This window comes from Brachyistius frenatus, unplaced genomic scaffold (genome assembly GCF_029030835.1).
Source record: "Brachyistius frenatus isolate BFR_SWC_R1_liver_20210118 unplaced genomic scaffold, ASM2903083v1 Contig_24, whole genome shotgun sequence".
In the NCBI taxonomy this organism is placed as follows: domain Eukaryota; kingdom Metazoa; phylum Chordata; class Actinopteri; family Embiotocidae; genus Brachyistius; species Brachyistius frenatus.
The window spans coordinates 606,883-631,289 of record NW_027210623.1 but is presented as its reverse complement, the minus strand read 5'-3'; the positions used below and the strand labels follow the sequence as shown (position 1 = coordinate 631,289).

Here is a 24,407-nt window from a genome sequence, read left to right as displayed (position 1 = left end):
AATGCAGAGCACTGGCTTCAACAAAATGCAGCATATTTTTTTCTCCAGTCTGTTGCAGTTGGGTGGTTCTGCTCTGATGTTGTGACAGATTTAAAAATGCATTTTATGGCTTCGACATTTGGTTTGCTCCCTTAAGATAAGATATAAATGAGTGTGAAAATAAAACGGGTTGAGGGCACTGTCTAACATGTCTCCTTCAGGCTTTTCAAATATGATTAGATCTGACTCTGAAGGCCAAAATTCCCATTATTTGGAAACACTTTGTGCTCTGTATGAACTGTACACTTGTCAAGTTTCTTCTCTTATCTATTCAGGTCTTCCATAATTGTTTCTTGTCTGCAGCCCTCATTTAGCTATTAATTCCTTTTTTTTATGTGTCCTAGTTGATCAGAAAGCCTTTATATATATATGAGGTTAAAAGATACGATAGCAGAGAAAATCCTTTTACTCTGACTTTTCTGTCATGCAGAGAAGACTTTAGGGGGTTTACAGTGAACTAGTTTCTGCACAGGCAAAGTACTATAATGGCTTTTTGGAGGAAATGTTTTATCTTCCACTATCTCGGAAGAACAGTGCCTTAAACCACCGGGGAATATTTCAACAAAACCTCCTCAAAAGGGAATCGCAGATGAGATATTTAAAATATTGACAGATGTTTTGTTGTTCTTAGCCCACTGACCACATTATTTTTCTTTCACCAAGAACACATCAAGACATCTAATATATGCTGCACTGCAAACAGACAAAACTCTGGGCCTCTTTCTATGACTGTTTGATGAGTTTGTTGGGATACCTCGTACCCTTAAAGCACATGGTGTTACTTGGAGAGAATCATATTAATGATAATACATAAGGGAGAATGGCGTGATGAAGCGAAACCTTGCCGCTTCTCTCTTTACGCTCGGTGCTCAGCAATATAACTCCTGTGCCAACACTACTGTGACTTTGAACACCGCCTGCCCTGACATGGCCCAAGTGAAATTTATGGGGAGTAGTGGTAAATTGGGCAGGTCTGTTTGATGCAGTGTAAGCATTATTGTAATGTGTGAGGCTTTCTGTCCTTAAAGCATGACTGCAGTGAAGGTGATGTGAGCCTGACAAACTTCATCTAAAGCTTCCAGTCCAATTAATGCATGCACATGCATTCATCCACACATGCAGCCATGTTGCTTTCTGAGCACACGCGCACACACTGGCACACTGGCAGGTTTACAGAGGCCTTGTTCCACTCAAATACTTTATCTCGCAAGGTATAATATGTACTGTATATTAAATTAAATAGCATTAGAGTACAATAACTTTGATTAACGTCCTGGTCCAGTACTCATAAAGGATTTTTTGGGGGGGTATTATTGCAAACGCAAGAAATATAAATCAATAGATAACGTTAAAAATATGGATTATTTTTTATTGTTCATTGTAAACTTTGTTTCAAGAAGATTACATGAGCAGAAGAGAGCATATTGCAATGTTTGTTTATGTGCTTGTTAATCATATATAACAATTCTGTTGAGGTGTCATGTGTCTAAACCGCTGACTTTGTTTTGATGCAGCTTTTACTAGGTCTGCCTTCAAGAAGACTCACAGCATTTTCACCCTGAATTGTCTCCGTTTTGTCATCATCATGACTCGTATCTAGGAAAGTTGATCAACACACTCTTGTTGAAGCAGATGCCATCTGGATCAAAATGTGGACGACAAGCGTCAGACCAAAATCTCACCCAGTTGGCTTCCAGCCTGGGAATCTCTTCTCTTGTCTGATTTGATGGGTGTTTGTGACCACCTCCCCTCTGATCCTGGGCAACCACTTCTCTGTTAGTCATCTGAACACTGCTGCTCTCAAACATTCCCAACTAAACCATTGAAAAGCAGGCTGCAAGTTAACTCATACTTTGCCCCTCAGACATGGCTGCCTGATTAAGCATGAGGTTGAGGGTTTCCTTTAATCCTTTAATATCCTTTAAATGACTTACATTGGTTTTTTTGCTTTCATGCCAGTAAAATCCAAAAGTAAGCACTTTAGAGCAACTACATGTTTTCTTCATTTTTGTTTTAGCCCATGCGCTAAAGTCATTGCAATGTCCCATCATGATCCTGTGCTTTAGTCCAGTCCATTTCTCCTACACCCCTTCTGGGGCTACACCCAACTTCTCTCCGCAGTAGGCTTCATTCATCATGCTGTTGTGGAGGTCTGAAGTTTGTTTAAATCATCCAGCAGTCTGCTGCTTGTGGGTCTGGGCGCTCCGTTTCGGTATTCTTCCCCTTTAAAAGGTCTGCAGCCCTAGCGGTGGTGTTATGTTGGCTCTCTGGAAAAAGTCTGCGGAGAGGGAGAGGGAGAGGGGGGCCGAGCCCAGCCGGAGCCGAGAGATCATGGCGGCACCTCTCGGACGGGACACCCTACCTGACCACTGGTCGTACGGAGTTTGTAGAGATGGCCGGGTCTTCTTTATTAAGTGAGCAGCTTTCACTGTTCAACGCTGTGGTACTTTACGAGGCTTTAATACTGCGGTGTGACGGTTTCTCTGTTTGTTTAGCTGTTTTATTCTCGCTCAGTAACAGGTGTCTTTCTTGCAGTGATAAAACTCACAGCACTACTTGGCTACACCCGCGCACTGGTGAGCCTGTTAACTCGGGACACATGATACGGTCAGGTACGCGACAGATGATCTGATTTGCGGGACATACCGGGGGGCACGTTTCTGCTGCAATGTGTTTTCTGTCTGTGGCGGGTCCTTCAATGTGTTCTTGTTCGTGTTGTAGACTTGCCAAGAGGATGGGAAGAGGGCTTCACGGAAGAAGGAGCCAGTTACTTCATCAAGTGAGTGGCTCGTCCGCATTGTTGCGTTGTTTGATCGTGTTAAATAAACCAGCTGCTTGTTTCGCTTTAAAGTGCTCGATGTGGGATTTAATTTCATTCCTGTCAGTGCTGCTCCAACACGTTTGGCTAACATGTGTGATCTACTACATAACGACCAAACTAGATTAAAATGCTGTATTGTAAACACACTTCATTTATGTGGAAAGCTGCATGTACATGACAAACCACAGAGAAACACACAGACATATGGATTAACGCACAAGGGTCCCATCGGATAGGTGAAACCAATTATCTCTGCCTGCATTGTGAATGGAAAGCAGGACAGGAAGAAAGCTATTAAAATTCTCCTCACATCCTCCATGCAGGACCTCTACTCTCTCCATTAGATAGGTGTACAGCCTCGGTGTGTGTGTGTGTGTGTGTGTGTGTGTGTGTGTGGGGCAGTGCACATGAGAGAGAGTGAGCCAGGGAGAGGGACTGTAAAGGTTGCAGGAGAGGGGTGTGACCATGTGGTGACAGAGATGTATGGCATGATTGCATTATTGAAGCAGAGGACAGCATTTTCAAAGTCACACGCATCACTGTGAAGTTTCTCTTTTGTCAGATTTTCACATCTTTCCTGCATTAAAATTGCCTGATTCTGGGTGAGAATCAGTAAAAGGCGCCACCCCATCACGATCGACCACGCAGACGCATTTCTGAGATGCTTGTAAATGCTAAAGAATTGTAAGTGCATTTTATTATTGTATTGTGCCTTGGATGTTTGGCGTCTGCTGTGTGCTCATCAGTGCGTATCTGACAGTTACTACGATGGAAAGCAGGACACAAGAGCTGCTGGCAAATCATGCGGAAACCAACCAGACAAGTCAGGCTGGCAATGACAAACAGAAAGCCTACTGTAAACCAAAAAGGAGATATCTGCATTGGATTTGCATCAGCGTGAACAATGACTCCACCCATCGTAGCTTGTTTTAGGTGTAAGGGCCATGACAGAATTACGGGTAGTCCTGTCACAGCCTTTTTAGTTTGCCCCATTTGTTCCGAACAGAAGGCCTGTATGGAGAGTTGTACATCCTCATCGCTGCGGTCTCTCGGAGGTGACTGTACTCTGCAGACACCAGTTGGTAACTGTGAATTAACACTCCTTTCAATTTAGCAATGACTGCTCCTGAGAAATCTGTATAAAACAGTGTAATTTAAGAGATGTTATAAGACTTTCACAGATGACAAGTTATAAATCCAGGCCATAACAAATACATGTCCATACATAATAGACACTTTGAAATACATTCTGGCAGCCAAAGACACTTTAAAAAGGGCTTTAAAAAAAACATGAAATGGTTTCAGCCAACAAATTTGTTGTTGCTGACGCATATTGTGGAAAGAATAAAGGCGACCTTTGTGTTTCCCTCATTCATTCCCCACTTTTTCTCTGCAAGAAGCGAGAACAATGCAACCACAAAGTTGTGTGATATATGGCATCTGAAATGTCATGGCTGTGAAATCAGTCGACTGACTTGTTGCTCACGACGTGGTGGAAGGACCCGTTCAGATCCTGCTGCTCGCTTGGTTCTTTGTTGTCGCAGGATCATTTCTGGAGTCAAACAGTGGGCAAGAACACACCAGGGATGTTTCTGCTCATCTTATTTTGAGCACCAGCTTACATCTTTCCATGCTGTCTTGGTGTGTGAAAGAGAGGGAAATCCTAAAAACAACAGATACCAAAAATAATATATTTATGAATATGTAGTGTCTAAACAGTGTGACTGTGACGTTTTCATTTAGATAATTACTGTGAGAAACAGCTGGTGAGTGTACACCTCGTGATGACTACAACACTTTCATTGAACTCACTGTTGATACAATCCTTTATTGTTCCTTGATGGAAGTATTCTCTCATTGTTATCTTGATCTCTTGGTTTATTTGATTTCCTGCAGACGTAGATGTTGTAGTTTTCTGTATTTGTCCAGTGTGTCTACAGTAGAGCTGCAAAGATTCGTCAATTAATCAATTAGTCATCTGACAGAACATGATTGTGCAAATATTTTGATAAGTGAATAATTATTGTAATCAAATATTCGCTGCTTCTAAGGTATCAGATACAGTATGAGGATTTGTTGTTTTTCTTTGATACACCTGATAGTAACCTGAATATCTGTTGGTGTGACAGCAGATGTTCCTTTGGTCTGTGGGAATTTAAAACATATTTATGGCATTTTGTAGATAAAACTTTTAATCAGTTGATACAAAGAATAATTGCCAGATTGATCAGTGATGAAAATAATTGTTAGTTGCAGCCCTTTTGTGACACTGACCTGGATGTTAACTCAGCACTCAGCTGATTGAGCCATGAGAGTGGATACCCAGGCCTGGTTAATTTATTACTACTTTGCTCTTAAAAACTTGAGCTGGTTTGTCAGATTAAAGGTTAAAAACAGCCTCCTCTCCAGGAATATCCTAACAGCTTTGGTGCAAGATATGCTTTCGTTATTAATGTTACTTGGCAAAAATGCAGTGCAGAAAAGAGTGAAGATGGCTCTGGCTCAATGGGATTAGTCCTTAAAATCACATTAAAAGAATTGGAAAGCAGCAGGATAACTTGGACTGTGGCCCCTTTTTCAGACCGTTAAAATCCTTACAAGCATCAAGTACTTTTATTGATAATTGGCAACAACTCAGGATGTAAAATGACTTATTTATACAACAGGAACAACCATTAGCACTGAATTTATGTGGGTTTGTTTTTGTTCTCGGTAGTGGAAATCATGATCCTTTCTGTTTGATGAATTTATCTCACTTAAACATCAAACTTTCTGAAGTGGGTCTGATTCTTAGCACAAAGAAAGAAGTCTGATATAAACCCCTGCTGTCTATCCTGCTTCTGTTCTTACATCTAAGCTGTCCAGGAAGTAAACAGCTACAAAGTCTAGAACTGAAGTCAACATGGTGCTGCCTTGACAACAGGTGGTAGATTTGGTTGTGTGTTGATGCTGGAATTTAGACCAGTCGACGTACAAAGGAGGGATTGTTCCAACACTGTTGCTCTGGCAGAACTGACATTTATTTACACCTTGCTGTGGGTCAGCCTGAGGACGGCAGATGTTAACTATCCGATTAATGCTTACTGATTTCATGCTTAATTTACAGAGAATGTCTTCGCTCAACTTTTCAATTTTCCATAAAAGATGTTATTTACAGCACTTTTGATCCATTGTTATTAACAAATCAATAGGCTGAGCAGTTGAAACTGGAGGAGATGTTTTAAACTAATGGCTGATGTCTTTTGTCATGTATGGCAGCAGATTGAAATCGAGTGCGTCTGGCTGTGATACTTCTGGAAAACCTCAGAGGAAGTGGCCCATTTTGAAAATCATCATCCAAAATCATCCCATTTCAATCCCTGTAGATAGCGGTGCAGATGAAAGAGGTCTGTACGTCTGACAGGTGTAGATCAATACAAGTGAGCCGATGGAAAACAAAGCTGAAGTTTAGAGATGAATGAGATGTGGCCTTGAATGTCATCAACCTTAGTTGTAAGTCACATGATTAACTCTTCTAGTATTTTGTATTTTAACAAGAAATTGTTTTGAGTAATTTCCTAGAAAAAGCTGAGGAAACTGAGTTCAATTAGGTTTCGTTTCCACCACATTACTGTCACTCACGGAGCATAGGACATGTGCAATTCCATAGCTCCCTGAGGGAAAAATGACCCCACTGAGGTACAATGGTGTCCTGTTGAGGACACAGTTCACATTGTTGAATGGGCTTACAATGCGGTGGGCCAGTCCAGGAGGAAGTGTTTCATATCCACACTAAAGCTCACATACTGTAGATTTCACCGAAAAAAGGCCTGCCTCAACTTTTTTACTCCTCAGACATGATAGTTCTGTCAGTATTTCATTGTTGTCTGGGATTTTTGATGACTATTTGTCCCACTGCTTATTAGGTTTTTAGGTTGAGCTTGCATTTTTTTAATAGCTGACTATTTTGATCAGGACAGCAGGAGTTAATTAGCCATGAGATGTTTTGGGAGTTTGAAGCAGGGCTTTTTAATGGGGGATAGAAAAGAAGTGTAGTATCCCTACAGGCCCTTATCTTAAAGCTGATTTAATGAAGCTTTCTTTTTCTGCAAGCACATCAGATTCATACATCATTGCTGAGGCCAAAACATCATTACTAAAAAAGATGGCTCCAAGGTTCTTCAAATGACCTTGTCCCTTCCAAATTTTCATTTTTCTAATATTAAAGATATATTGAATCTAAGTTTACCCCCCTGTGCTCTGTCAAGGAAAATGAATGCATGTCAGCAAAAAGTATTTAAACTGAGCTTAGTCTATTTAAAAAAAAAAACTGTCATTGTACTTGTACTGAAAATCAGCATTAACTTATAAACTTTTAAAGTGAAGTAAAACTTCTATTGTTCTGGAGTTGTTTTTGTGCAGGACCATTCCGTGCGAGACAAGTTGACCACAGTGGATTTAAGATTTGAGTTTTGCTCGACAGGCATCACTTTTAAAGTGTTTTCCCAACTGAGCTTTTTTGGGGCTGAGGCAGGAAGATAGGGCAGTGTTTTCTCTCAAAGAGGCAAAGAAGCATCAGAAAGTTGCTGACATGGTCAAGCTTTCACCCGAAATGGTCAATGCTCAGATAAAGACTCAGAATGTGAGCAAAACTTAATCCCTAACTACTGATGCTTCACAACGTTATTCACTGACATTAGTGTTTTAAAATGGCATTGGGTATGGTAGATGAGACAGACCATTGTTGGATTTGCTGAGTAACTTCATGTTTGTATAAAGGACTGCGAATGTAAAGAGACATTGTTTGGACATCGTTGTCGAGTGCCAATGGAGGTAACAAAGACACACACCTGTGAAGACCAGTCAAAAGGAGCTCTTTAGTTCTAAGCACCTGATTGCAATGTTATCAGTCCATTAAATGGCCATTATCAGTTGTCATCACTCCCATAATTGGCAAGGCTGCATTTGACCTCCCGCCATGTAGAACCACTAGTCCAGCGCCACCTCTCAGGACCAGGTGAATTTAGCTCTGCATAATTATGCTTCAGACTGAGCGAACTACACTGACTGAGACCTCAAGTGACTGTAGTCATGTTTACGGGAACAAACGAGGAAGTCAAGTCAGGTTAAATAAAGGTAGAGAAAGTCGGTGTATGCAAGAGGTCAGGTTGGATGGATTTGACAGCTGTTTCGTGTGTAAACAAAAGTCAACGGTGACTTATTTCAACTTATGTACACAAGTTAACTTGCGTAACATGTTCAACTTTCATAACATGTGAAACCTACAGACATAAGGAACTGATTGTGACCCAAACCACGATCTTTTCCTAAACCTCACCAAACTTTGACCACATCCAACATTAACCATGTACTTATTATTGTTAGCATGAAGCCAAAGGTCCACATCTGTCGCTGGTACTCTTCATCGATCATATGCGTAGTTGATAACAGCCTACTGAGCTGGCTAGAAAGTAAAGGGGGGGCCTTATTTGCTGTGTCTATGGGACAACTTAGAACGGCCATTTGATGGGCTGATAACATTCAAAGCAGGTGGCCCCGGTCAGCAGGCAGGAGGAGGATCAGTGCAAAGCTTTTGTTTCAGCAATGCTGAGGTGAAGGTGACAAACATTCAGGTAGCTGTCCATCCTCACTGATAGTCCACTTACGTTGAGCAGTCCTCTGTCTATGTATGAGCCCATGTATGAGCTGTGCTTGGATGCTACAGATAAGAAGGTGACACTTGGTAAGTCGTGAGGTTGATCCAACCTCTTGTCACAGATGTTTCACTTAATAAGATCCCACAACACCAACACCTGTCCAACTGTGCTCCATTGAGCAAACATTCATTACATATTTATAAAGTGCAGGTCTGCCCTCTTTCTGGGGTTCATTTCTGCTCTTGATGACACAGTCTTAACTTTTTTCTCAACAACGTATTTGTTGTGCTTAAGTATTGTGAGAAACAGCTTTGGCGCACCGTAGGGATGCTCGCTGCTTTGGCCTTGATATTTCTATGTCCACAAGTAATAGCTGGTCTAATTGAACTGACTCTGTTGGGCTCTACAGAGGAATGTGGGGGCCATATTTCTTGAAGCTGTGTCTTCAGAATCTGATAGCAGCACTTTCAGAGTACCTTAAGCACCTTTGAATTGCAAACAGCAAACATAAAGCACAGATATTGACCGCATGCATCAGGAACCACGGCTATTTTCTGAAGCATTAAATGGGGGAAAACATTATCTTAAACTATTTTAAATTGTAGCTGAAATATTCAATATGGATATATGCTGTAAATTTGCATGTACACTCTGAAGAGCTGTTACTGGTTTTGGTTTCATTTTAGCTCCGACAGGTTTAAAATTTTCAACCAATCTGCAATATGATCTGATCATTTTTGGTGCATTTGCCTGTGAAGAGAGACACGAAGTTGAAAGTGCTGAGCCACCATTCATCTGCACAATGAACTAGGTATCAGGAATCTTACTAATGTATTTGTACAAAAAACATGTTTAATTTTTTTCACTTAGCTGAATCATAAGCCAATTATATAACTGTATAGTATAGAATATTCATTTTCTCACTGAATAACATTATTTAGTTCATCAGACATGGAATGATATTTTGATACACACAAGAGATCATTCACACGTGTGACATTTGTGGATGTCGTACCACATTGGACCTATATTTTGAATTATGTCCATCATCATCATCATAAGGTCATTTTAACCTGGTTTGTTTAATATAGTGTCTGTATATGGAATCATCATTTGTCCTCAATATACATGACTTGTGCAGACCTGGTGTGTTTGTGTGAGCTTGTATGTAAACACATGTCACTCTCTGTTTCTTCACTTTCCTTCCGGCTGGTTGTTGACAGCGACCCACAGCTGAAAATACATACTCGGAAATGGTTGTGTCATTCTTGACAGGCAAAGTCTTGATGGATCAGATTATTCCTGCCTTATCTTCTCAAAACGGAGAAATTAGATTTTGGCTTCCTTGTTACCATGATAGGAGACTAAAAACAATGCAGTCCTTTAACATGTTACAGGAACTGCTTTGTCGAGGTAGACTGACCTCCTGTATTCAAAGGGTACACTGAGGCATCACCATTATGCCATTTATTTGTACTTGCTCATGACATTAGCTAATTATCAAATGAAAACACATGTGGCCCTTAGTCATTCTTGCAAAATGCCAGCACCTTGTGATTCCTCATTTTGATTAAACTCCCAGCTTGTTGCACTCCTCCTCCCACTGTTGCACCATGTGTGGTGTGCAGGGAATTTAGATATTGACTGAAGAGGTCTAATACATTTCAAGGTAAAGAAAAGAGCATCATCATAAAAACTGTGTGCAAAATATTTTCTCCAGTTTCTGTTTTGCTAGAAGAAAATGGTTCGAGTAAAACATGAGAAACCTACTTTCCCTCAAACAGACACACTGGCCTCAAAGCAGAAAGCATTAATCCTTTGATGATGGCAACGCTGAACATGCTAACATAATCTTTAGCAGCCTGTGCAGGGATACTGAAATTTATATCAGGCTTCATGGCCAAGGAGTTGCACATGGGTTGTTGGTGAGGTAGCACGTTTTCTCACTGTTGTGTGGTGATTTCTGTTCTCTGTCGTCATTATCAGTATGCCCTTGTGTTTTGACTAAATCCTTTCAAGCTATTATGTTTGTGCATCTATCTTCCTTTCTTGCTCGTGAGGCGGCCTGAACCTTCACTTGAGGTCAGGGCGTTTTATAAACAGGGCTGGGTTGTCAATATCATGTCAACAATGGCTTATTACAAACCTTGTGACAGGTCTGTAAAATACTGTCTGAGCGTACAGATAGTCGGAAGCTGCAGCAGGCGACTGAATAAAGACGGTGAAAACAAAGAGTGGATTTAGTGTCTGGTACAGTGAACGTTTGTGCTGCAGAATAGAAAGGAAGCTTTCCATCAGGCCTTGCAAATATTTAACCCGGGAACTTGCAATGAATGAATACATTAGGAGCTGCAGGCCAGAGTTGCGCTCTGTGTGATGATGTGCATTATCTAGGATGACTCATTCATTGTCTAGATAAATCGAGCAGGTTGAGAAGTCAGAGCTGGAGCAGTGGGAGTCAGAGCAGAAACAGGGCAGGGGAGATGCTGGAGCTGGGATGGGGACCAACTGTTGCAGTTGTCTGCCCCTTAGCGAGGGCACTGACTCAGCTGATCATGAAACAGAGGTGGCTGCTGAGCTGGAGCCCCCCAGTTTGGAGAAGGAGAGGCAGACTGAGACAAGGTAATACTGGTTGATTGGTATTATCACAGGTTGAGTCTGTATGTGAAATTTGTGTTTTTATGTATTATGTTACTATGATTTTGGAGGCTGTAATATGATATGATAATGTGTCCTGCAAATTTGAATTCTGCTGGCACAGAAAAAAAGACACTGACAAATACCTAAATACCTTCTATAGGAAAACAAAGAAACTTTAGTTTTGTTGTATTTTTTCTAGTGTCATTTATCACTCTTTTCATGCTGTAAAAGCAGGAAGCTCTGCACTTGAGTGATTTCAGCTGCACCTCTGGAGGAAAGAAAGAGTTTGTATACCCTTCCTCTGATTGAATTCAGATGACAGCTCTTTCTGCCGCATTCTGTCAGAGTCTGAGTGCGACTGGAGCCACTGCAGAGAGAAGCAGGTCCCACACTGTTCTCATCTCACCCGGCCGCTGAGAAGAGAAGTGATTAATCGCAGCCACGAAGGTGAAAGATGGATGTTGTTTAAAGAGAAAATATTTCTAGACAGCATATCAGAAAACTAGCAGTTGTTTTTGTGAAGTAGTCATTTTTATTTCATCCAACAGATTCCAGTGTTTGGTTTTAAAGTGATGAGCAATATACAGCTAGTTAATATGTAAGAAAGTCATGTCACCACTGATACAGGATAATGTGATGTTAATTTTTAGTGTACATCCATATGTATGTACAGCCTATAAAAATTATTGAATTGCAAAAGTAACCGTCTATTTTTCTTTTAGCTGTGAAACTGCAACTGAGCACTTGCTAAAACTACAACCCACACACTTATTAAGAAACCTTGTATTAGGTTTAATTAACAGCATTAACGTTGCATTAATCAATAACATGATAATACTATATTATTTAATATTATCATATTTACACAAACTGGTGACCTGTCCACGGTGTACCCTGCCCAAACCCAAAGACAGCTGGGACCGGCTCCAGTCCCCCTGTGACTCTGTTCAGGATAAAGCGATTATGAATTAGTTCTAACCTTGACATTACCACACAGAATGCTCATCGTCTCAGTTTTATAGTGATTTTGCATTTTCAGGTCGTAGTTATAACTTTACTTGTTTATTTAACTGTCACTGATCTTCTAATTGTCATTACCAGCTATAGCAGCAGCTGTTTGCAACCACTGCACTCTACCTGCCCAATGCAAGAAAGACAGAGTTAGTGACTTGATGGTGAACAGACTCGTACGTTGAATATCTAAATAGACTAAGCATTGAAAAGCTAGAGAGTATATGAAGCTACCGATTATGTCGGTAGCCAAAAACACAGCTAGAAATGAATATTGTTTCTCAGTTTCTACTGAGTGAGTGACCAACACAACTGTGTGCTCATCAGTATTTTTTAGCTTGTTCCACTAACCAAAGTTGACAAAAAAAAAGAAGCTTTGAATTATAATCTTGCATATTAATTACTGCAGTGAATCAACAGTGGATCTATTTGAACCAGGATGAGGTAGGAATTATTTATTTATAATTATTATGTATTTATTTATCTGTGCCTATGGTTTTGTGAAAGAAGAAATGGTGCAATGTCCAGACTGAAAAAAACCCCAGAAATCTTGGGACCAACAGACAGCATCTAGGTGGTCTGTGATCACAGCCATTTTTCAACATAGCACCTTGAAGATCTTTATGCATTTGTCTGCTTTACATGACCGCCTGTAGCAATAATCGTGTTGGGTTTTTTCTCTCCCAATATCATACTCATGGTATATTTGTCTGAAGGCTGAGAAACCTAAAACTTCACTAAGCTTGTATTCAGCAGCATTTTGAATGTACGAGCCCTGAAAAATGTTTTCTTATTGTGGATTACTTGATTGAATATCGCTGTTCCCATTAATGGAATATTGAGTGTGAAAAAGACAAATGAAAAAGCTGTTCTGGTCAATGCTTGCAAGAGTAGATGTGGCGGTTAGGGCAATTTCACTCACTGCAGCATTTATTGAACACATTGACCACACAGCTGTTTGATTTCTTGCAAACCAATCCAATTTAATTTTCCTTGGTGCCGAGGTGCATGGCTAACTTTGTATCCATGATCCAATAAATGTTTCGTTTTTTTCTTTTCTAAATCTTTGCGATTGATAACTTAAGATGGCTGTGATCAGGTGTGACCTCCAATTATTGTGTGTAATTTGTGGATACAGAAATAAAGGCTGATATGTGCACTTGATTATTATTTTAAAATCTTCATCTTTCTGTATGAACAGTGTTCACAGTGGTCGTGCCCCCACCATGGATCATCATGGATCAATAAGACCTGGTGGAGCACATGCGTGTAAGACGTGCTGTTCTGTGTGTAGCCACTAGATATTGCTGTTGTGTTTGTCTACTTGACAACTTGATGGCACATCACACATTTTATGTTCATCTTTTGTCATGAGAGATGACGAAAATAATACATGTTTTAGCACTAAAATCCTCCTTTAGTCAGAGCAGCCCTCTCCTGTGTTTGTTGCATCAGTTTTGTATTGAATATGTAAATGTCTCTACCTTTTAGTCTAGATTTAGTCTATTAACTCGAGGCCTGTGCGGTACTTCCAAATCAGTTTTTTGTGGTTGGTTGGGTTTCTGATTTGCTAACTGGATGGATTGGGTGGGATCAGAATAATTTTATTGAGACAGTATCATTATTGCTTGCAGCTTGAATTTGTTGTCAAGGTGAAAGAAGTTCAGTGAAAATAGGTGACAGTAAGTGAAGTGCGAATGTTGACTTTGCTGTCCATCGTATGGATTGACCCACACCACCCTCATACAGCCCTCTGCTCTTATCTATATGTCTGTCTGTGGATTATTGAGCTGGCACTGCAGCAGCCAGCCTCTCAGCTCTGCTCTCCATCCTCCATGCCTCTCCCCCTCCGGCTGATGGGGATGTGATCTGATCAAGAGGACTCCGGGTGAGACGGAAGGCTCCGGTTGCAGTCAGAGACCAAGGTCAGCGTCTTTGCTGGACCAAACAGTTAAATGATAACTACTCATCTGCTAACTAAAAAGAGTGGTGGCTTCAGAGTTTCCTAGCAGGTTAGGCCCTTCTACTTTCCTCTTTCTTCACCCTCTATATAGGGACAGAACAAAGGAGTGTTATCATTTTATTTCTCCCAAGAGAGGCAAAGTAGAGCTCCATTCTGTAAGTGCTGGCAGTGTTCCTGAGTGATCAAGAGTAGAGAGAGAGGGCTGAAACAGCAGTTATACTCCTGTCTGACACCCCTCTCTGTCCTTTCTAGCATACCCAGCTAGCACACAATTTAACAGGCTCAGTTTCTATACGTTAAGAGAGCAAAAAAGGGGACTTCTTATTGGTCGTTTTCAGGATCAGGGCAGATTTGGAATTGGACTCTTAGCTTGTCACATCTGATCACTAACTGGTGAGTAGCAATGCAGCAACATGCACAGAGAGAGGGTTTCATATCTTGCAGAGAAATACTGGGGATGCTCAATAGTGTGAGATGAGGGTGATGAATCTATTCATCGCATGCATTTAAATTGAAGCATGAGTCATAGTCGTCTGGGGAGAAAATAAGATTGTCTGTTTTGCACAGAGGCTATGAAGTTCAGTTTCAGCTTTTAAAAACTTTATTCTATTCTGTTGTTGTTCTCTTCGTTACAATGTTGTTTTCTTCATTATGTGTATTTGGCCTTTGATTGCATTCAACTGACTGCTTTGTGGTCTCTATGTTATTTTCTAAATATTTACAGTAAGTTCTCTCCTTTTCACATGATCTGATGTTTCCATCATACTTGTAGATTAATTTCAGTAGTTTAGAGTGTATTGAGTGTTTAGTGCTGGTGTGGGAAGTGAAGAAGAATTCAGATTTTTCATTTCAGTACAAAAGTCAGATGTTAAAATACTCAAGTAACATCCATCTCTCAAGTTTCTTGCTCGATTGCAAAACATTCTCCATTTGGTTATTTTATAAGCAAGAATAATCATTTGGTTTTCTTTTAAACTCATATTTATAAAACTAAACAATGAGTTACTATTTGCATCCCTTATTTTTTTTTAAAAATTTTTTTTTACACTGAAAACACTCTCTGGCAGTTGAGTTTGTTGGACTGGTTTGTATGTTGCAGTTTTTCCACAGTGAAATGAGTTAAGAGAGGGCCAATGTACCACTCAGATGGCCATCGGTGGTGGTCAGATCCAGTGATCTGTCAGATTGGTATCATCTCCACTGTTGAGGAGGTCTTTACTTGCAGTGCGAGTGTCTTTGACCCCTATAGGGCATGCTAATGAGATGTGAAGGAGGGTGTAGCTGGATGAGAAAGAGCAGCAGGGGATGAAACTCAGGGAATGGGGGCAATAGCAGCTCTGTGCATTGGTGCACATGTGTGTATGTATGTGTGTGCAGGTGCTGCCAGTTTAACCTGTGAGCACTGTCTGAGCGTATCTGGTGCAGAAAATAGTTTTCCCTGAAACCCCAACTCCCCTTATTAGCTGTTCGAAGACGTTTGTAGTGTGGCAGAGTCATCAGTCTCTTTCGCTGTTGGGTCACAGCCCAGTCCTCACCTCCATTTCTCATGTTGTCTACTCGACTCCCACTCGTCTCCCCCTTCATCTGATCTGGCTGTTGTCCTACGATGCAGTATGTAACAGACATATAGGAGGAGCTATTTTGCACTCAAGATCACATCTGCATTAAAAACCACATATCCTTGGAAGATCACTTTTAGTTTTTACAGTTTGAAATTTGAAATAGCCTTCCAAAGTAATGATGTATCATAGTTCCACCTTCAATCATCTCCTGTTCAAAATTGCACCAAATGATTAGTTATATAATATATAATGATTTCTTATACAATGTAAAGTTGCACTACTCCCCCTTTTCCTCTATCACTCCCTAAACTCTTTCACTTGTTCCCTTACTATTTCCTGACCGTAATTCCTCTTCCCTCCTTCCTTCCCTCTCACCCTCCTCCTCTCTGCTGTGTTGCCTTCGTGACTGCAGAGGGAATGGAGCAGAGAGAGCGTCCAGTTCAGGCAGAGCTCTGCTGAGGAAAGCCTGCAGTAAGAGAGAGGAGAGGAGAGGTGAGGAGAAGAGGGATACCACCACAGGGAGGGAATGAGAGACAAGAAATTAGGATTATATGGCTATGGCTCAGTACCTATGGTTTTATTTAGCGCTTTGGGGCCTTTTACATGATTTATTGTTGAGCTTGGCTGGCCTTAATAATATCAATCACAAGCCTGCCGCTCTCAGAGACAGGACAGTTCAGTGATGGCATGTATTTTTAGCTTAACCTAAGCAGCCCAGCCCAACACAGCACAGGCGGGAAAGAGGATGTTTTGAATTAATTGACGCCACGGTGCTCAGCAGAGGACGTCAGCAACAGCAGCACTACCAACTGAGAGAAGTACACACACACAGGCAGCAGTGAGACGAGCACAGCACAGCAAATCACAGACCTGCAGCTGACATGCTGGGCCAGCCAGGACAATCAGCCTCACACATCCTCTACAGGAGGCACGCAGTGTATGGCGCGACTCACAGGTGTGTATCCCAGCCCCTCTCCTGTCACGTATGTGGGATTGTATTGCTACGTAGCTACTAAGGAGGTGTGTCTGCTAAAGCTTTCCAGCAGCTGCGAGAGACACAACGCTTTTGACCGCATGCTGTTAAGTGTTTGTACGAAGTAATCACGCAGACGGGAGACTTTACATGCATGATGAAAAGTGTCTAATCTGTTTTTGTGGAAATGAAGGCAGCTGGCTGTTTCACCTTTACAAACCTTTGGCGAGCGAATGTACCAGTGCATACTAATAAGGCAGTCTTTACAGGAATGAGAAGACGGGGAGCGTGACAGCGAGGGATGCTCACTGCAGTGCCTCATGATTACAGGTCACTGATCACTGTGTCGATGTCAGCAGAACTGTGATTCTCTTAGGCTGGTTATGATATACATGGTTAATGTCTCTATAGACTCCACTGTTGCAGAGGTTTGATGCAGTCCTGCCCACTTCTGAGGGAGCCAGACATGCACTTGCCAAAGGAATGTACTTGTTTACATGGGACTGCTTCTCAATCCCTTATACATTAGCTATGAGGCCCCGGCCCACACACAGACAGACCCTCAGAGATATACACAATATATACAGACTCATACAGACGCTATCACATCTGCTGCATATTTTACTGATCCATGCACGGACGAACTGTTTAGTTCTCCTTTTGCAGAATGTATGATGTTTGCATTGGTTACTTAAACTTAAAAACTTAAGACTAAAACGTTCTCTCAGCATCGGTGGTTTGAAATCCAGGGACTTACCATGGTCGGACTTTCAGGTATATGAACTTGCAACCTTCAGTTTTTAAGCTGCTTTTTGGCTAACTGTGATGTGGAAAACATGCTATAGATCCATTGATTCATAGATCCATGCAAAATATAACAAGCTGATTATCATTCTGTCAGGGTCTCGATGTCATCTGCAGCGATAAGGTTACTCAGCCTATTTATCATTCCTGCATATGCTCCCTCATCGGTCAGCCCCCCTGCTGTGCTCTCAGCCACAGAGGCAGTCAGCTGGAAACACCAGACCGCAAAATTTCACCTATGATCAGCAAATAACAGAAGCTGACAGCTTGAACCAAATGGGAATCAATATTGTTTTCATGGCAGGATATATAGCTCTAACATAGCTCTCATTAAAGTAACATCGATGAGCCTCCGGTGGGTTTGGTCTGGTGTTGTGTGGTGATCTGTTTTCAATGGGTTATGTAATGGTCAGCTTGAACTTGGTCTGGTTCTAATCAGGGTGTTGAGCATCTGATCCAGTGTTTAGTCCACCCTGTCACTTCCCACACACACAGTCACACCCAACCCAGCTCCTGCTTGCTGTTTTATTCTTCGACCACAGGGTGAAATGTGGCCAAAAGCCATTGTGCTTCATTTGTATGCTAACCTAATTTAGAGGTCATGTCGCTGATTGAATGGCTTCACCACTTCAGTGTATAAAATAGGTGCAGTGGACAGAATACAGCGGAGGGAGTATCAGAGAAAGGAGGCGACCTCTCCTTAACCACAAACATACCGCACATTTCCAAGGAGACTTAATACTTCTAAGAATAGACGTAATGATGATACCTATCAGAAGGTTGAAGTATTTGAAAAGGGAGAGCATTCTCTGTGTATCAGGACCATGACCTTTTAAACTCCCCACACTGTGATGTACAGCCTCGGTGAGTGGGATGGAAATTCCAGGGAGGGGTACACATCTGGGAAAACCTCGATGCTGTTACAGTTTTAGGGCCGTGCCCCAGATGTGGCCTACCTTTCTCCACTGATGCCTGACTCAATAGGCCTACTGAGTCTCTGCAAGCTTTCCCCACTCGCAGGATACTGGGAGCTAAAAATAGGCTTTAAATTCAGTTAGCCTCTGCCAGCCAAGTGGAACCTCACTTAATTTATTTAATCCATCAGTTTAATTTCCTTGTTAAAACGACAATACGATAGCCTGCATGCTATAGCAACCAAGAGGAGGAGAGATGAGTGGGCTTCAAACTAATTATTTGATCTTTTTTATGATATGGTGCTACTTTGTATTATGTTAAAACAATCAATACTTGATCACTAATAATGCAATATGGTGAATAGATATTTTATGTCACTGCTGTATTGAAAAAAAAAAACTGGTCCAAGAAAGGGAATACCAGAAAATAAATATATCCTTTAGAAAGACGTGATGGAGGGAGCAGATTACCTTCATAGCTTTGTGTCCAGTAAATTGAACCATCAACACTGTTATACTGCCTAATAAGATAATGACATTTAAAAACAAAAAAAAGAGTCTGTCTGCACTATGGTAGATGTGGTGTGTTTCTGGGCCACCGGGGCCTCTGTGTGTGGTGCCTGAGTGGTGTTCATTGCCAGTGAGCTCTGCAGTAGAGTAGCTGTGTTGTCTTAACCCTGTGTATCACTGTAATGTAGCTCCCCAGTGGGACTGTGTTCAGGGGCTGCTGTTCCTCCACGTTCTGGGTCTGGTCAGATTCTGTAATGAGAACTGCAAGAGAGACGTCCCTGTGAGCCTGGAGCCAATCTGGTAGCTCACACACAGGTAGCTCCCAGCAGACACGCACTCAGACACACACACACACACACACACACACACACACACACACACACACACACACACACACACACACACACACACACACACACACACACACACACACACACACACACACACACACACACTAAAAAGCAGTCTGCATGTCCTGCAAAGGAGGCAATGTAAATAGTGTAGAAGGTATTTTCCAGTCTTTGATGAGTCAGAAATGTCTTTGTTATCCTCTACTGATAATATATGATATGTATTATGGAGAAGCTGTACACAGAAAAGCAAACACTGGCCTGCTGCAGTAAAATGTGTGCTGTGTTGTACAAGCTTGGACATCCTGAGGGCCAAGATTCTCTGCAGCAAAATTTACCAGACTAATCATTTTTTTTCTCATACAATAGCTTCTGTTGTTGCTTAAATGGGATCACTTCATTGTTACCACTGTACCAAATCCAAAAGCGTGACTAAAAGTCGTCAAGTTTCTGAACAGCAGATTTTCCTGGGCAGTTTTCAGCCGCTAGATACTTTGATACATTCCTCCTGTTGTGTTACTGACAGCAGCTCCCCAGTGTTATAGAAATCATCTTTAAGTGCATGTGTGGATGCTGGTGTGTGTGCTGCAGAGGCCTCGGGTTAGGTGGAGGGTATTTAGTGGTGGGATGACATAATAATGTCTCTAACACGATTGTGTAAGGGATTTAGACATGTTTCACAGCATGAGGGTTAGCTGAATCCGATTGTTAGAGGATCCACTGGCTGTTTATCTGCTCCTCTGCTTTTGGACAAAAGCGCTGGCAAGTGACATGGGTTTCATGAAATGTACTGGAAAATAGGGATTACCCTGGTTCAAATAACGTAATCCTTAAGGATACAATGAAATTCAACTATGCCTGTCCGGTTTTGTTTCTCTACACTATAACGGGCATTTGGTAAAGACGTAAACATGAAGACACCGTATCTTACCATACTTCCAGGCTTAGAACCGGTGTCTCCTATTTATTGATTTAACATATCATTACATTATTTTTGAATATTTATCGAAGAGATAAATGACATACAGCTCCTACAGAGGTATTTTCTTAAGAGCATGGTAATGATGCGCAAAAATTCCAAATATCAATCCACCCATAATGATTGATCAACAGAATAAGAATAATCTGTCATGTTCGTTTGTGCTTTTACACCTCTTTGGACCATTAAATCTACCCACCTTCCCACCTACTCTTCTTTTTGATAGGTCAGTCATCACTTCTTTTGCCAAGCATACTGCAAGTGCAATATTAATCAGGGATCGATCGATATTTCTTTTTCAGGGCCAATACCGATTATTGGTAATAAAGGAGACCGATAAACCGATGTGAAACCAATATACATTTGCAGTAAAAGTAAAAATCTTCTAAAATCCAAATCAAATTACAATTTGGAAAAACAAATTCTATTGCAATTTAATGTCCCGTCTCTGTTCTGATGTGTCTGTGTGAGCGACACGCCGTCCTTCATGACACACAGAGAGCAAACACAAGAGCAGCAGCGGCCAGCCCTCCCCAGACAGTGGTGGGAGAAACACTGACGAGTCGCTACGGTGTGAGACCAACTTTTATGAAACGTTAAACTCTTAAATAGTAAATATGACATGATTGAGGTGTTTTTGCAACTTCAGCATAGAGGACTGTTTTTTTTTTTTTTTTTAACTTCTGCCGTGTCTCCTGCCTGACCTCTGAAACACAGATGCTCTAAGCTGCTGAGAACTTCTCTACTACTGAAGTGAAGTGAGCTTCTTCTGCGACTTTTCTCAGTGTTGATTGGCTATTACTGATGAGATGTAACCAATCAGATAAAGCTGCGGGCGGGACATTGCTCAACACCACAGAGTGGTGACTGCAGACTGAGACATTGCATCACAGACAAAGCATCACATTTTTTTGTTATTATTTTCTTTTATCTGCGACTGAATAAAAAAAAAAAAAAATACAGATAATCGATATCGGCTCTGATAATCGGCCATGCCGATAATCCGTCGATCACTAATATTAATCAATTTATTATTTGCTAAAAAAAAGCAAATCTGAGCTATTTGTACAGCTTCTCGTTAATGCGATGCTTTTCTGGTACAGTTTTAGTTTTTTGGGGATGTTTGATTCATTTCTGATCTTGTGGGATTACAGGGTTTAGGGATCAGACGGATAATCTAACCATGAACATATGCAATTTGTGTCCGTGTGTGTGTGTGTGTGTGTGTGTGTGTGTGTGTGTGTGTGTGTGTGTGTGTGTGTGTGTGTGTGTGTGTGTGTGTGTGTGTGTGTGTGTGTGTACTCAGGGGAATGCGGATGTACTGTAGTATGACAGATTGTTTTACTTTGGCTGAATTGGACATGCTGCAGATTCATCATTTGGTAAAGTTGAACTCAGGGTGCAGATAGCTCATTTGAGCTGGAAGACAGAAAGAAATGCTTGGAGTTGGCATAGTACATGATAACTGCTGCTGCATGGGGCTAACACTGAGAACCTGCAGGTAGGATGTGTTTGTGCTGACACGCTTGCTGTATGGATCTCTTTAGAAGGTTGATTTGCATTGATTTGCATTTGAAAGGTGCACACAGTATGCCCATTTAGTGAGTGATGCTGAGTGATTAGTCCAGTGAACAATAGGAAGTCACAGCTGCTCTGCTGCACAATGTATTGATCTTAGATCAAATGAAGGCTCCCGTCTTGGTGTGTTCTTCTGTTTAAAGAAAAGCTTAGAAACAATAAGCTCTACTTTTCTTCAATATTGTTTGACAACCCTGCATACTTGGTTTGTTTTTTTCTTCTTTTTAACGGCCACTGAGTGTGATTTACTCCATTCTAAAGACAATACAGTCGTCTCTGACTGTCATTTGTGCTGCAGAATTACTGCAGAATACAAGACAAGCTGCCTCAGTATACATTCTGAAAGGCAGCATAAGTAGGCACTTCACATGGATGTGCACAGGCACCATGTAGGAAGATGCTTCAGAGGCTGTGCAGGGATGCACCGTGCTATTACTAATGCAGAATCATTTTTTATCAAAGAAGATGCTGTGACAGTTCTGACAATGTTCACTGTATGATAATCAATGACAAATGAAGTGAAGTGCAAGCGTGACAGTCTTTTTCCCAGAATCCTCTCCTCTAGGTTATGAGTAGTATTGCTGAATTTCACCACTAGATTGATCAGTATTTCAACCTACAGGTTGCTACATTTCAGAAACATAAACATCAAATTAAATCTAGACTTTTAGCTTCTCCTCTTAATTGCCCTCCTCCAGGATTTGTTATTCTGTGTATTTACAGTCACTCCGGCCATCAAAGATGTTCATGTAAGGTGACAAATCTATTAAGTATTCCTTGAAAAGTTCTGCAGTTGTGCTGGCAAAGTAATTATTTCAGCCAAAAGTGGTGTCCCAAATTGAAATTTTACTCAATAGCATAATCCCTTTTTAGGCTTTCTTTTTAGGTTTTGTCTCTTGATAATACACTTTTTTTCTATTCCAGTTAAAATAAATTTTCCTCATTACATTTACCTTTGTAGATCATATCATGGCAAGGATTAGAGTTCAACAAAATTTGCCAATGTTGGTTTGATGTTTAGTTTTCCAGTTGGTTTGTTATAGTGCTCTGCTACTCTTGAATGTGCTGTGCTGTGTTTTTGGTTGGAATTCTTGGAAATATGGGGTGTGTACAGGACGTCTCTGACCTGGGAAGAATGATAATTGACTCATTGCTTCTCTTATGCACTGCCTTTGTTTTGGTTCTTAAGTAGACGGGAGGTGTTGGATGAGGACAATGAGGATGAGTAGGAGTGGGGGATCTAACATCTCTCTATCTGCTCTGATTCTTTCCTCATTATTGCTCACAACCTCAAACTCTTTTAATATTCTTAATTCTTTTTATGGAATGATCCCTTTGCTAGTTAAGCCTCCTGCACATGGGTGGAGCTCCTTTAAGGGATTCAAGGGTGAATCGGTCAAATTCAAATGAATCATAACTTAAGGATATGTAATAAAAGTTGAATCAGTTACCACCTCCATCTTGTTAAAAATGGAGCTGGCTGTTGGTTATTAGTGATATTATTGCCATTGGAAGAGATTACCTGATGCTTTTTATGCGTTAAGAGATTGATGTGCTGTTATTACACCAAGGTCACTTGGTGATTTGTTTTGTTTCGCTACAGATGACAGTGCTTACTGCACCACATTCCCACTGGTCTTTCACTCCTTTTTCCTTCCTGAGCCTTTTGTGTATCTCCTGCTCAAGATTTTCAGCTTTAGCATTCCCCCGCACTTCACATCCTCTCCTGTCCTACATTGCACAGCTAAGCGATTAGCTGTATTTGGCTTTGCAATGTGGGCTTGGGTCTGCACTTAGCTGCTGAGGCGCAGCAACTCAAGCAGATGCTCTAGTTTGGTGTTCTTTAGCCACAGGGAAAATATGGAGCTTCAGGTTACAAAAGAAAGAAATCCATCTACTTTGCCATTTTAGATATAGTACTTATTTTTGTAGATTTGAAATGGTAATTTTGTTGAATATTTTGATAGTCCATCAGTTTCACCTCATTAGAGATGCAAATGTGCCGTGGCCCATCCTAATTACACTGTGGAAAACGTCTACAATGAAAATGTAGAGGAATGGCCCAGAACGTCCTTCTATCTGTGCACCGATCCTTTTAACATGAGAAGAGTTGAATCAGCGTGGAAAAGGCAAGAAATAATTTGGGGTTAACTTGGAACATAATTACATGCATTTGATTACTAATGAGGGACTATTGCTGGTCATCCACCCTGCTGTGCTAGCCAACAGTTGCAAGCATGCTTCATTCTCGTAAGGTTCCCGAGCGTTAGAGAGGCAGAGTCAGTCGAGGTCTCCTTCATCAGGACTGGCTGCATTCCAACTGACCTGGAATCAACGAGCCTGGCTGTCATATATCTATAGCTGGCTCGCTGGTGCTCATCTGCTGCAAAGCCTTTGGTTCAACAATGCAGTGCACACATTGATAGACATTTCATTTGTATGAAAAATCTGCCATTGTTGATGATGTTCATTTCATGCGCTACACCCTGTAAAAGAATAATCAGCACGGGCGCTGTTCGTACTTGGACGTTATTTATTTGGCAACAAGGGTATCAGAAGAATTCAACCTTCAGGCTCAACATGGCAACATTTTTGGAACAAAAGCTGTACTCTGTACACTGTACTCG

General features: G+C 41.2%; 1 protein-coding gene across 2 annotated transcripts in view; it reads left to right on the top strand.

Moving 5' to 3' along the window:
- Positions 1 to 2,225: 2,225 nt before the first annotated feature.
- The window catches only part of plekha7b (pleckstrin homology domain containing, family A member 7b), a 70,816-nt gene continuing 48,634 nt past the window's right edge, over positions 2,226 to 24,407 (top strand). The window contains exons 1-3 of one of the 2 annotated variants that reach the window (XM_069697604.1): positions 2,226 to 2,453; positions 2,575 to 2,651; positions 2,761 to 2,818. In XM_069697604.1, coding sequence (XP_069553705.1) covers positions 2,296 to 2,453; positions 2,575 to 2,651; positions 2,761 to 2,818 — 293 coding nt within the window. In that variant the 5' untranslated portion in view covers positions 2,226 to 2,295. The remainder of the gene's footprint in view (positions 2,454 to 2,574; positions 2,652 to 2,760; positions 2,819 to 24,407) is intronic. The other variant, XM_069697605.1, reaches the window with a different exon arrangement.